Source organism: Sorex araneus, chromosome 2 (assembly GCF_027595985.1).
Source record: "Sorex araneus isolate mSorAra2 chromosome 2, mSorAra2.pri, whole genome shotgun sequence".
In the NCBI taxonomy this organism is placed as follows: Eukaryota; Metazoa; Chordata; class Mammalia; order Eulipotyphla; family Soricidae; genus Sorex; species Sorex araneus.
The window spans coordinates 274,338,523-274,352,171 of NC_073303.1; the positions used below are offsets into that span (position 1 = coordinate 274,338,523).

Here is a 13,649-nt window from a genome sequence, read left to right on the forward strand (position 1 = left end):
AAGACCCTCTTTGCCCCGCCGTATCATTGGCTCCTTACGCCTCCCCCTGTGTGCAACAGGAAGTTATGCGTTAGTCTGTCTGTTCGTTTTTATGTTTTGTCGGCGGGGGGCGGGGGGGGCACCTGTGGTGCTTAGGGCTTGCTCCGGGCTCCGAGCTCAGGGGTCATTCCTGGCTCTGGGGACCCTCTGGGCTGCGGGCGATGGAACCCATGTCAGCTGCATGACAGACAAGTGTCCTACCCGTGGCGTTCTCTCTCTAGCTTCGCTTTTTTTTTTTTTTTTTTTGCTTTTTGGGTCATACCCGGCAATGCACAGGGTTCATTCCTGGCTCTGCACTCAGGAATTACTCCTGGCGGTGCTCAGGGGACCATATGGGATATTGGAATTGAGCCTGGGTCGGCCGCGTGCAAGGCAAACGCTACCCGCTGTGCTACCAGCCCTCTGCATTTGTCTTTAATCGGGAAATTTGTTTGCTGTTCCTCTAAGATACCCTGAAAGTTAAGTCATCCTCCTTGTCCTGAGGATAAAGAAACTGGACTCAAAGTTCTCCCTTTTCTCTCTTGGAGGGGAAGGGCAGACTTGCAAGGTGGTTAAATAAAGTCACAGTCAGGGGCCGGAGAGATAGCACAGTGGGTAGAGCACCAGCCACGGCCTTGAATTCTCCAGGTTCAATCCCAGCACCCCACAGGGTCCCCTGAGCCCCGCCAGGAGTGCTCCCTGAGCACTGAGCCAGGAGCACCGCCGGGTGTGGCCCCCAAACAAATAGAATTGCTGTAGTCGTGTTCCAGCGTGTGTGTATGTCTCTCGCCGCCGGGTCATGCGTGTGGCTCTGTCCCCGCCAGGATCCGGCCATCGTGGCGCACATGGGCCTGGACTCGGGCGCCGCCAGCGTCTTTGAGGAAGTGGACAAGGGCGACTTCAAAGCGGACTTCGGCTCGGAGTTTCCAGTAGGTTCCACCTTGGGACTCTCCCTGTTGATCCTCTCCCTCCCGTGCTCGTGCCACGCCTGCCTCCTGACCCCCGTGTCCCCGCACCCCTCCCCTCCCCTCTGAGCCCTCCCTGGCTGCCGCACCCCTTCCTCCGGGAAGCAAATGCTTTCCTGCCTCTGCCTTCTCTCCGCCCGGCCGCTGAGCCTCCTGCCCCGGGTCCCAGGGCCCGGCTCCAGACTTGGAAATGGGGTCAAGGCCAAACCTTCCTGAGGTCCATGATGCCTTATTTTTATTTTTATTTTTTTCTTTTTGGGTCACACCTGGCGATGCACAGGGGTTACTCCTGGCTCTGCACTCAGGAATTACCCCTGGCAGTGCTCAGGGGACCATATGGGATGCTGGGAATCGAACTCAGTTCGGCCGCGTGCGAGGCAAACGCCCTGCCCGCTGTGCTGTCACTCCAGCCCCTCCCTTAGTTTTATTTTAGTTTGTGTTTTGGCAGTGGGAGGGCTCTTTGTGTCACACCGGCAGCACTCAGGGGTCCCTCCTGGCTCTGCACTCAGGAATGGCCCCTGGTGCCGCAGGGGGGACCATACGGGATGCCGGGGATCCAACCCAGCTCGGCCGCATGCCAGGCAGACGCCCTACGACCCATGGGACTGTCACTCCGGCCCCAGTTCCGTTGTTTAGCTTTCTCTTGCTTTAGGCACATCAGCCCTCGGTGGCGAGGCCTTCTCTGTGGTCTGAGGCTGGGTCCTTTGGGAAGTGGGGGTGCAGTGGGTGGTTGTGTTCCTGTTTCATTTTGGGGTGTGTGGGGGGTGGGGGACCGGATATGGGTCTCTCCTGGCAGGACCCAGAGGACCCTGTGTGGCGCCCAGGGTGAAACTGGGGTCCCTCCCGGGCAAGGCCATTGCCTCACCGTGTCCTCTCGCTCTGGTCCCTCGTGTTCTCCTTTTAAAGCTGGGATTAAGTGGCTAGAGAGTTCCCGAGCCGGAGGTGATGTTGTGGAGTGAACGTTGCTTCCCATGGTTCTGCTCGATGGCTCGTGTGTGTGTGCACGCTTGCATGTGTGTGTGCGTGTGTGCACACGTGTGTATGTGCGCATGTGCGCGTGTGCATGTGTATGTGTGTGCACGCGTGTGTGTACATGGGCGTGTATGTGTGCACGTGTGTGCATATGTGTGCGTGTGTGCACGTTTGTGTGTGCACACGTGTGTATGTGCGTATGCGCATGTGTGTATGTGTATGTGCGTGCACGTGTGTACATGGGCGTGTATGTGTGTGCGTGCATATGTGTGCATGTGTGCACGTTTGTGTGTGTGTGTGTGTGGTGTGTTGGAGGCAGGCTCCGACCTTTAGGTGGGGGCGGGGGCAGCCGTGTCCCGTTCATTTACATTCTCCACCATGTGTTTTACATGACTCAGATGTTCTCGCCCATGGCCGGAGAGCCCTGCGGGACGGTCAGCCCGGCCCTGGGCCGGCGGGTGTCGGTGAAGCGGGAGAAGCCCCGGGAGCTGATCTTCCCGTCCAACTACGACCTCCTGCGGCACCTGCAGTACGCCACGCACTTCCCCATCCCGCTGGTAAGCGCCTGGCGCGGCCCTGGGCCCGGGGCCGAGGCCTTGCGTGCTCCTCCGGCTCCCGTGATTCTTCCGTGACCGTCTGATGCGCTGGCCCCCCGTGTGCGGGTGGGCCACCTGCCCGCTGGCCCTCGCGGAAACGTGTGTTTGTCTGTTCGTGTCAGTTTCTCGAGAGCATCTGGTGGCTGCTTGCCCCCTGCAGCGGGCGCCCTGTCTGGGGGTCTCGGTGTACTGCCTCGTGTAGGGGAGGGGTCCCCAGGAGACAGGCAGGAACAGTCAGTGGAGGGATCCCAGCGTGGAATCCCCAGCCGTGCCCGGGAAGGGTGAGCACGGGGGCACCGTGTGTCGGGGTGGGGAAGCTGCTGCCTGAGGGTGGTCTCGGGGCTCGGCCGGGCCGGTGCAGTTACCAGCCCCCGGGAACCCTGGGACAGAGCCGTAGTTTGGACGTCACCGGCCCTGGGCGTCGATCTTTATGTAGACATTGTGAAAGTTGGACCCGAGACTAAATCTTTTTTATTTATTTATTTTTTTTGATGGTGTCAGGGAGCAGAGAAATATTTGCAGCGTTTCTATTTATTGTTATTTGCCGAGTCCTCTGGAATTTTATTTCAAGTGTGATTGATGGAGGTTTCTTTTCCTCCAATGCCGTGATGCACGTGGTTACCAAAACTGTCGCTGGGAGGTTGTTATTTCCCGGGTATCTCCGAGGAATTTTAATCCGCACCCTGATCTTTCCTCCCATTTGTTTACATTTGTGGAGTCCCGAGTTTAATCCCACCCATGGGATCCTTCCCATATGTGGCTGCGGGGAGAATTGGACCACAGGGCCGGGGCCCTGAGTGCAGGGGTCACCCAGCCTTGACTGTCAGACTCCATGTCCAGCATCTGGCCAGCACCGGCCAGCTGGGCGTGGGCAGCCTCCCCGCTGGGCCTCCGTCTGTCGGCCGTCGGAGTTTTGGCTTTTCTGTGTTTCAGTGTTCTGTTTTCCTGGTTTTCTGCAACGGGTCTGTTTGAGAGCCATTTGACTGGTGTTCTGTTTCCGGGTCGACCATGGGAATGTTTCCTTCCCAAACAGTGGTTGAGGCAGTGAGTATGATCCCACACACGCCCTGAGAGGGATGTAGAAGCTGCTTCATACGTGAAGTAAGGGGCTGGGAGAGGCGCACAGGAAGAAGCCGGCACCAGGCTGCCTGCACCCCTGCCTGACTGGCTCCATGCCCGGCCCACATATGCCCCTGCTGGTCTCTGCCTCCCGCCAGTTCTGTGACCAACAGGGCAGCTCCCAGCCTCGGGCCTGACCCACCTCGGGCCTGGGTGAGGCCTCTGGACCCCTCTGGACGCTCCTTGGGGATTCTCCCACCCCCGTTCTAAAATAACAATCACCGAATTAGCTGTTTCTCATCATAGAGAATTTTATTTATAGTCATCATTGATTATAAATAGGTATCGTAAGTTTAAAACCACCCATGTCTTCCCATGCCTTTTCAGAGGCAAAACAATGGCGTTGTGTTAGATCGTAATTAGATGTTGGAAGCTGGAGGAGGAAGGGGAGGGGGAGGAGGAGGAGGAGGAGGAGGAGGAGGAGGAGGAGGAGGAGGAGAAGGAGGAGGAGAAGGAGGAGGAGGAGGAGAAGGAGGAGAAGGAGGAGGAGGGGGAGGAGGGGGAGGAGGAGGAGAGAATTGGATTCAGGGCCACATCTGGTGGTGCCCAGGGGCTGAGCCCCAGCTCCGAGCTTGATGGGGCCATGTGGGGCCAGGGTTCGAATGAGAGCCTTGTGCGTGCCCAGCAGCCTCCCACCCCCTGGGCCTCTCTCTCGCCCTGGAGTGGCTCGTCTCCGGGGAAATGAACTCAGATTGCCCGGCCGGGGCTGGCAGTGGCGTGGGTGGTGTGTGCAGACAGGCCTGTGGCAGAGGTGACAGCGTCAGCATCTCTCCCAGTCCACCCTACCCTGCTGCCTGCGGTGCCCCTTCTAAAAATTCAGGCCCTGGTGTCACTGTGTCACTGTAATCTGTCATCCTGTTGTTCATCGATTTGCTCGAGCAGGCACCAGTAATGTCTCCATGGTGAGGCTTGTTGTGACTGTCTTTGGCATATCGAATATGCCACGGGGAGCTTGCCAGGCTCTGCCGTGCGGGCGGGATACTCTCGGTAGCTTGCCGGGCTCTCCGAGAGGGACAGAAGAATTGAACCTGGGTTGGCCTCCTGCAAGGCAAACACCCTACCCGCTGTGCTAGTGCTAGTTTTCTGTAAAAAAAAAAAAAAAAAGAAAAGCTTTTCTAAGCTACCCGCCAAGGTCTTTAAGCTCTACTTCTAAAAGACTTTTGACAATCAACTTTGAGGTTGTTCTGCATCTTTCTGTTCAGAGTCAGTGGGAGGGCCAGTGTTTCCGGTCTGTCTTAGATGCCATTTCAAGGTCAAGATCACTGCAGAGTTTCACATGGGCTCAGCAGGACTCTCTCAGTGTGTGTGTGTGTGTGTGTGTGTGTGTGTGTGTGTGTGTGTGTGTGTGTACATGCGTGCACCCACGTGCACGTATGCAAATCTTAAATACATCGATGGCCTTAATAACTGACTTGCCTCGAGGAACCGGATTTCTAAGTCACCCTGTCCCCACCCCCCCTCCAACCCCAGCCCCAGGGCTCGTGCCCACCTCCTCCCCGACCACCCAGCTCACTCCTGCTCGCTACAGTCCTTCCACCGAGGCGGGAAGTCTCAGCAGGTGCTGACAGCGGCCCCCTCTGTGTGTGGCACGTTGTGGCCATCGCCAGGCGTTCCTTTCTGCGCCTGGGAGGCGAACGTCTGGGTGACCTTGGTGCGGAAGGCCTGCGAGAGGTGGTAGTACAGGACGGGGTCCAGGCACAGGTTGGACACGGCCAGGAGCAGCGTGGCCTCCTTGGCGCGGTAGAGCAGGTCTTTGGAGGCACAGTCGGAGATGATCTCGGCCTGGCTGAGGGTGTAGGGGATGCGGACCAGGTGGTACGGGACGAAGCAGACGATGTAGCCCGCGGTCACCAGGAGGATGCTGACGAGGGCCCTCTTCACGCTGGGGTAGTCGCCGCTGTCCCTGTTCCTGTAGAGCTGCCGGACCACGAGGACGTTGGAGAGGACGATGATGACGGAGGAGTTGAGGAAGATGGCGATGCAGATGAAGTTAGTCACCAAGTGCCAGTTGCGCCCGAACGGGGTCTTGAGCTCCATGCAGCCCACGTCCGGCTTCTCCTCGATGTCTTCGGTGGGGATGGCCATGTTGGGCACCGTGACCAGCAGCACCATGAGCCACACCACGGCCGATATCATCTTGGCGAAGCCGGGCTCCTGGATCTGGTAGGCCTTGCAGCTGCGCAGCAGCTGAAGGCAGCGCTCCAGGCTGACGAAGGCCAGGAAGACGATGGACAGGTACATGTTGATGTAGATGAGGCAGGCGGACACTTGGCAGTGGAAGAGCCGGAGCTTCCACGGTGCCACGCCCAGGTCCACGGCGATCTTCACCGGTAGCGCCAGGGTGAGCAGGAAGTCGGCCGTGAGCAGGTTGAGGAGGTAGATGCTCACGCACGGGTGCTCCGTGTCCTTCTGCCGGAAGGCCCAGGTGGCGAAGGCACTGCCCAGGATGCCGGCCAGGAACACCAAGTAATAAAAGTAGGGGAATGCCTGCAGGTCGCTGCGGACGGGGCAGGAGGAAGAACCGTTTGTCATCTTCGGGGGCGGGGACGGCTGGCTGGCACGGAAGGGGCCTGTAGAAGAAACAGAAGAGCCGGAGGAGAGGTTTGCGGGATGGGTGTTTCAGTGTGGGTGGTTGTTTGTTTTGCTTTTTCCTACCTCAGTCTTGTTCTCCGACCCAGTTTCGTGGTTGAGCAGAGCAGCAGCGCGGGCTGTGGGGGCCTTGGGGCTCGGAGCTCGGGTCTCCCAGAGTTTGCCCCGGTGGGTGGGTCGCTTGGGCTCTCTCTGGCTTGCGGGGGGCTCCGTCCCGAGCGGCGGGGTTGGAGACCAGTTTGCAGGGGAGACGAGGGGGGGAGTTCTGAGAAACGGGGAGGAAGCTGGGAGGCCGGTTCCAGTGCGGCTCAACCCGCAGGTGGCTCGTGGCCGTGTGGAGTGCTCAGGGGAGCGCCTGGGCCGGGGGCGCCCGGGGTGGGGACAGGGAGGGGGCCCCTGAATCCGAAGGGCGTTCGGAGAGCGGGTCCTTGGCTGTACCAGATGCACCTTCCCGGCTGTTCCTGCCTTCCAGACTTCACCGGAGTCTCAGAGGGGCGCCGAGAGCTGAAGGGAGTGTTTGTCCCTGCCCTTCCCTCTGCCCCCGTCCTCCCGGGAAAGCCAGGCCTCTCCTCCCGGGGTGGAGCGGGCGGTTCCGAGCCCCCCGACCCCGTCCAGCAGAGTTCTGTTGGTTTTCTGGAGGGAGATGCCCTTCCCGGGAGCTCCTGGTGTGTGTGTGGGGGGGGGGTTCATTTTGGATTTTCCCAGCAAGGAGCCTGAGGGTGTATGTGTGTGTGTGTATGTGTGTGTGTGTGTGTGTGTGTGTGTGTGTGTGTGTGAGATTCTCTCGCAAGAGGCCCAGCTTTAGTCGCTGGCATCACACGGTCCCCTGTGCGTGCCCACCAGGAGTGACCTCAAAGCACGGATTCAGTCCTGAGCAGCTACTCTCCACCCCTACCCCGTTCTGTGTTTGTGTGTGTGTGTGTGTGTGTGTGTGTGTGTGTGTGTGTGTCTTGGGGGTGGAGGGGCACACCCAGCATTTCTCGAGGCTTATTCTTGGCTCTGCACTCCTGGCAGGGGACCAGAACACCATATGGGGTGCCAGGGATGGGCCCTGGGTACCATCTACCCAGCCCCCAAAACATTGGACTCTGAGTGTGAGTGGTTCTCTCCTCCCCCTCGCCCCTCCCTCCCGGGTTTTGCGGCAGTCAGACCTGGGGGCGGAAGCGGGAGCGAGAGAGCCTTGAGTCCCTGGATGAGCAGGCAGAGATGACTGCCCCGTCCCCGCCGACAGGAACAGGTGCTTCTCCCTTCCCCAGTGGGTTTCACCCACTTCCTCCGACCTTCCGCTGCACAGAGACCGCGCTCGGGGCTGCAGCCTCCTTCCTGCGAGGACCTCCGAGTCCTGCCCATGCCTTAGATGGGTGTGTGTTGGGGGCCGGGGGAGGGGGTCGACCCAAGACCTCCCACATACAAGGAAGTGCTGCACCACTGCTCCAGCCCATAGAAACCCTTTTCTCTTTTCTTGGTTTTTGTTTCTGTTCTGGGGCCACACCCAGCTGTGCTCAGGGCTGACTCCTGACTCTGTGCTCACGGCTGACTCCTGGCTCTGTGCTCAGGGCTCACTCCTGGCTCTGTGCTCAGGGCTCACTCCTGGCTCTGTGCTCAGGGCTTACTCCTGGCTAGGCTCAGGGCTGACTCCTGGCTCTGTGCTCAGGGCTGACTCCTGGCTCTGTGCTCAGGGCTGACTCCTGCTTCTGTGCTCAGGGCTGACTCCTGCTTCTGTGCTCAGGGCTCACTCCTGGTGGGCTCAGGGGTTGCTGGGGATTGAACCTGCGTCAGCTGCGTGCAAGGCAGGCACCCAGCCCACTGGCTTCTCACTCCAGCGTCCCAACTGTGGTTCATTTAGGGATTGATCCAATATCCGGGACTGAAGTGTGTGTGTGGGAACCCGTGGCTAAGTCAGGGCCTTTTCCCCGGAGTCAGCTCTGGGGCGCCTGGCACTCATGTCCAGAACTCAGCTCCCCAAGGCCTGTCCTGCTGCTGCCCTCGGTGACAGTGCTCACGTACTCTCTGTCCAGCACTGCAAGGGCCTCGAGGCACCTTCCCCCTCTCGCTGCAGCCCCGGGACAGGGGAGCTTGTCCCTGCTCTGTGGCGGGGGCCGCTGCGGTGGGCAGCTGCTGGGGCTCGCCCGGACTGCAGCCCGTGCGGAGCCGCCGGCCGAGGCTCGGCTGGGGTGACAGTGGCGGCTGTGGCGGAGTGGTGGGGACAGCACGTGACTTTTCCCGAGCACTTCCTGTCGGCGCGGCAGGGACCAGAGCCCCACCCACGTCACGTAAAAGGAGAAGGACACCCTGGATTGTGCCTCCCCACGTCAACAAAAGTTTAGGGCTTATATGTGTTCTGAGGCTTAGTTTTTACATGTGTGTCACTGTGTGTGTACATATGTAGCTCTGTCACTGTCTCTGTCATCCCGTTGCTCATTTGTTTGCTCGAGCGGGCACCAGTAACATCTCCATGGTGAGACTTGTTGTGACTGTTTTTGGCATATCGAATATGCCATGGGGAGCTTGCCAGGCTCTGCCGTGCAGGTGGGATACTCTCGGTAGTTTGCTGGGCTCTCCGAGAGGGGCAGAGGAATCGAACCTGGGTCGGCTGCGTGCAAGGCAAACGCCCTCCCCGCTGTGCTATCGCTCCAGCCATATGCAAGCAAACATTATATATATATTTATACATAAACCTCAGGCTTTGCAAACATCGACGCTCTCAAAGTGCCCTTGCTCCAGCCCTCCCGACACTCTGGTGCCAGGTGTCTGCTCTGAACCCTTCGTCCCACCCGCCCTGCCCTCATTCTCTTTGGGGGTCCGAGGGCTGAAGGCTGGGGGGCCCCTTTGTGGGTATCGGCGGGTCCCGCCCCGAGCAGCCTGTTGGCCAGGGCCGGGTGGAGCCACTGCCGGTCTCTGACCCCGTCCGTCCTCTCCTGGATTCTGCCTTTCTCCTTCCTGTCCCCGAGTGCCGCCTGCCCCGAGCGCCCGCAGAAAGCACCTCCTGTCTGCCGGCTGCCCCCGGCCCCCCCGGCGGCCTGGCCTCTGCCCTGGTGCTCTCAGCATCCTCCCCTGCGCCCGGAGCCAGCGCTGGTGGGACTGTCTCTCCCCCTCTCTCCGCTCTCTGCCCTTCTCTTCGTCCTCCTCGAGGTGGGAGGGCTTTCACAGAGCTCTTCAGCGTGTGCAGGTCATGTTCCCTCCGTGTGCCCCGTTTGCCGGGACAGCCGGGCAGACGGCACACGGCGTCTCCTGCATGGGAAGGACAGGCGCGGAGCAGGATGGGCTCTGAACCCCCCGCTTCCTGGAACTGCCGCCGACTGGGCTGACTGGGAAACCGCTGGGCTGTTTGGTCCCTGGAAGCCTGTGTCTCTCCTTGGCGTTCCTGGCCCTCGGTCACCGCAGGTCACTGCACTGGGCACCTTTGGTTATGTTGGTTAGAAGCCGGATGGCCCAATGGTGATCATGGACTCTGTTTTTCTCCATCAAAAATCTGAAGCGACTGCCAGATGAGTGTTTGGCCAACTCCTGCCCTGTGGGGGTTCGGGGTGCCCAGGGATTCCCCTGGCTCCCAGCTTGCCCCCAGAGCCGGGTTCTCGAGAAAATGGACCAGTAGGTTATTGTCAGAGGGCCCAGCAGATGTTTCCCGACCGGCCCGGCCATCAGGTGCCTTATGGGGAGCCCTGGGAGCCGCGGACCCTCTGTCCGCCTCGGAGAGGGGCGGGGGGAGTGGATTCCAGCCTCATCGTCGGTGCCCCCGGCCCAGCGCCTGCTTGGGCGTGTCCAGTGTCCACGGTGCCAGCGGTGGTTCCAGCCTTCCCAGGCTCTCGGTGACGCGCCCCGCCCTGGCTCCTGTCCCCCGGCCCCGGGCTGGCAGACGGTTGGTTTCCCACCATCCAGACCCAAGGGCCAGCCCCCCGGGCTAAGCCACCCGCCATTCCGCCTCCCTGGAAGGCCGCTGCATGACCAAGTGCTGCGGGACGTACCTGTGGGCAGAGTCTGGGGTCCGGGCGTCCCGCGCGGGGTCTCCAGGGGCGCCGGGGCCGTCTGCAGCTGCAGCACCCGGCCGGCAGCACGACTGCTTCCTGTCCCGTTGCTGTGGCTTTGAGGCGTTGCAGCCTGACACGGAGGGAGCCCTGGTTGGCGGGCCGCGGGGTGTGAGAACCTCCTCCCGAAACTCTTCCTGACTCTGGGCGTGCTCCTGCGGCCAGGTGGGCCGGGGGGGGGGATAGGCCTCCACCCCCACTCCTGGTGGGTCAGCGCCATCTCTCAGGAGCCACCTCGGGAGGTGCTTTGTGCCGCCGTGATTCTAAAGGGCATCTAGTGTGTGCCTTGAAATAGATGAACAATAAAAGGGGTTTCACCTTCCCTCCCCTCCCCCCTCCCCTCCCCCTCCGCCCCCCTCCCCTCCCCCTCAAATCTCATCTCAGAGGCATCTCTGAGCCTGCCGAGGAGACACCGTGAGCCCAGCCCACCCCCCAGAGCTGAAAAAATAAAATGAAATGTATGGACGAGAAGTTAGTGTGGAGGGGCCGGAGCAAAAACACAGCGGGGAGGGGAGGTGTTTGCCGTGCACGTGGCCAACCCCAGTTCGATCCCCGGCATCCCATATGGTCCCCCCCCCCCCCCCCAGCACCAACAGGAGGGACTCCTGAGTGCAGAGCCAGGAGTAACCCCTGAGCATCACTGGGTGTGATGACCCCCCCACCCCCCAAAAAAAAGAAGTTAGTGTTGACAGTGAAGGGTGGCAAACACATCCAAGGAATACTTCGAGAATTTGATTCTGTTACGACTCTCGAGGTGGATGGACGTGGGGAGACGCCAAAGTGAGCCACAGAATCCTACTGTGAAGTGGTGGTACCGAGAGGGAATAGTGTCAGCATGGCAGACCCTTGGCACGGGTCCAGACAGCGGCTGTTTAGAAGTCCAGTGCTCTCTGTGTTCTCGTCCCTGCATCTTTCGACTGATGCAAAAATCAGATCGCGTACATTTTCCGGAACTTCTTTGTTGAATAATTATTTGTAATAGTCAAAAAAAAAATGATGGCAGTGCTCGTGTGGGTCTCCAGAGAGAGGGCAGCCAGCTGTCCGGCCTCCCGGTTCCGCTTCCCTCTCGGCGTCCCGAGAAACTAGGTTTTCAGTAGTGAAACTGAGCAGTGGTCTTGGCCATTTTTGAGTCGAAGCTAGAGACATCCTGGCGTTCTTGTGGAAGTGAATTCAGACCGACATTCACTGCTTTTTTTTTTATTATTAATGAATCACCGTGGGGGTGCAGATACAGGTTTACTTATTCTCATGCTTGTGTTTCAGTCATATACGGCTTGAGTATCTATCCCTCCACCAGTGCCCGTCCTCCGCTGATGACCCCATCATCCCTCCCACCCACTCCCACCCAATCCCCCTCCCCACCCCTCCTCTTTGGCAGGGCATTCCCCTCTGTTCCCTCTCTCCCTTTGGGCATTGTGGTTAGTAATGGAGGTCTTGGGTGGCCAATGTGTTCGGTCTATAGTCTGCTCCGAGCACGCTTCTCCCATCCCACCTGGATCCTCCCACCACATTTTTTGCTTGGTGTTTCCTTCTCTATCTGAGCTTCCCTTTTCCCCCAGCATGTGAGGCTGGTCTCTAAGCCATAGAGCAAATCTGGTACTTATTTCTGCTATTCTTGGGTATTGGGCCTCCATTCTGTTGTTTTATATTCCGCAGATAAGTGCAATTCTTCTATGTCTGTCTCTCTCTTTCTGACTCATTTCACTTAGCATGATACTTTCCATGTTGATCCACTTGTATGCAAAGTTCATGACTTTGTCTTTTCTGACAGCTGCATAGTATTCCATTGTGTAGATGTGCCAAAGTTTCTTTAACCAGTCATCTGTTCTTGGGCACTCGGGTTTTTTCCAGATTCTGGCTATTGTAAACAGTGCCGCGATGAACATACATGTGCAGATGTCATTTCGACTGTATCTTTTTTGCCTCTCTGGGATATATTCTCAGAAGTGGTATTGCTGGGTCAAATGGGAGCTCAATTTCTAATTTTTTGAGGAGCGACCATATTGTTTTCCAGAAGGGTTTTTTTGATGTCACTGCTTTTTTGATGTCCCTGTCTCTCCACTGGCGTGCCGTGAGGTTGCTGCCAGGGCAGTTCCCACCCCACCCTGCGTTCTGGCTCCCCAAAGACAGCCAGGTGGGAGTGAGCACTGTAGGGTGAGCATTGTCCATGCTGAGCATTTTAGAGCCCGAGTCGCAGAACCCCAGGTGGGAAGAACGGGGCACAGTGTGGTGTTTTCCCACGACAGCCATGGGGAGTCACGGACGTGCTGCTTAAGAAACAACACGTGGGGCTGGAGCGATAGCACAGCGGGTAGGGCGTTTGCCTTGCACACGGCCAACCTGGGTTCGATCCCCAGCATCCCACAGGGTCCCCCGAGCAAGAGCCAGGAGTAACCCCTGAGCATCGCCGGGTGTGGCCCAAAAGGCAAAAACAAAACAACAAAAAACAAAAGCCAAAGAAAGAAGCAACACATTTCCAGGACTGGAGCGACAGGCCGGCTGAGCCGGGTGCCGGGTTCGATCCCCAGCTTCCCAGAAGGTCTCCTGATCCCTGCCCGGAGTGAACCCCGAGTGCAGAACCAGCCCAGCCCTGCCCCCGGCCCCCCAGAGATGCTGTGCGGCCTCCGTGGGTGAATCGTAGGTGTCCCATGGAAACTTACGGTTCGTAGCCCAGTTTAGGGACCGAGACTCGTCCCTCCCGGGTCCCCCTGTCTCCTGCCCCCGGGCCCGTGACAGGTCGAGCCTTCCTGCCCTGGGCCCCAGATAGCTGGGCATTCTTTCGACTGTTTGACATTCCCCAGCTGTGCTTCAGTGATTTTTTTTTTTTTAGCCCGTTTATTTGTGTAAACTTTCTTTTCGACTGAAGCTGGACATGCTTCAGAGCTGGGACGAGCCAGTTCCCCAGACACAGGGGTCTGGGCTTTTCTGGAAGGTTCTTCGAAGAAATTCTCTTCTCCGTAGCTCCTTGAGCCTGGTGTGAAGAAATCTAGGCATACAGAAAAAGCCAACTTCAGGCCACCCCCTGGGCCCCCTCAGCCCTGGGACACTTCCTAACTGCGGAAGCTTCTAGAAAGTCTCTGCGTGTTGGGACGGGGTGAGCATGCCGGTGGGCTTGCCCAGGGCTGCGGATTCCAGCAGTCCCTTCCCGAGTGGGGGTGGGGGCCTTCTGGGAAGAGACGGGTGACTGGCCCTGGACGGCCCACCCTCTGGTGTTGGGGGCCGTCCAGCCGGGTTGTCCCCGAGACCCCCCTGTTGGGCCCTTGCAGCTCCGTGGAGAGGTACCGGGTGCCCAGGGAGGCGGGCAGAGGGACGTCTGCTCAGCATCCTGGGCAGTCAGCTGGGCCGTGGGGGGACAGGGAGGGAGA

General features: G+C 59.1%; 2 protein-coding genes across 5 annotated transcripts in view; one reads left to right on the forward strand and one right to left on the reverse strand.

The window, feature by feature from the left end:
* The window catches only part of MED12L (mediator complex subunit 12L), a 262,569-nt gene that overhangs the window by 79,477 nt on the left and 169,443 nt on the right, over positions 1–13,649 (forward strand). For all 4 annotated transcript variants that reach the window (XM_055129722.1, XM_055129725.1, XM_055129724.1 and 1 more), the window contains 2 exons: positions 843–947; positions 2,354–2,512. In XM_055129722.1, the coding sequence (XP_054985697.1) occupies positions 843–947; positions 2,354–2,512 (264 nt within the window). The remainder of the gene's footprint in view (positions 1–842; positions 948–2,353; positions 2,513–13,649) is intronic.
* On the reverse strand, positions 4,224–6,215 carry GPR171 (G protein-coupled receptor 171). Its single transcript, XM_012936154.2, has one exon. The coding sequence runs from the start codon at positions 6,200–6,202 to the stop codon at positions 5,222–5,224; it is 981 nt and encodes a 326-aa protein (XP_012791608.2). The 5' UTR covers positions 6,203–6,215; the 3' UTR covers positions 4,224–5,221.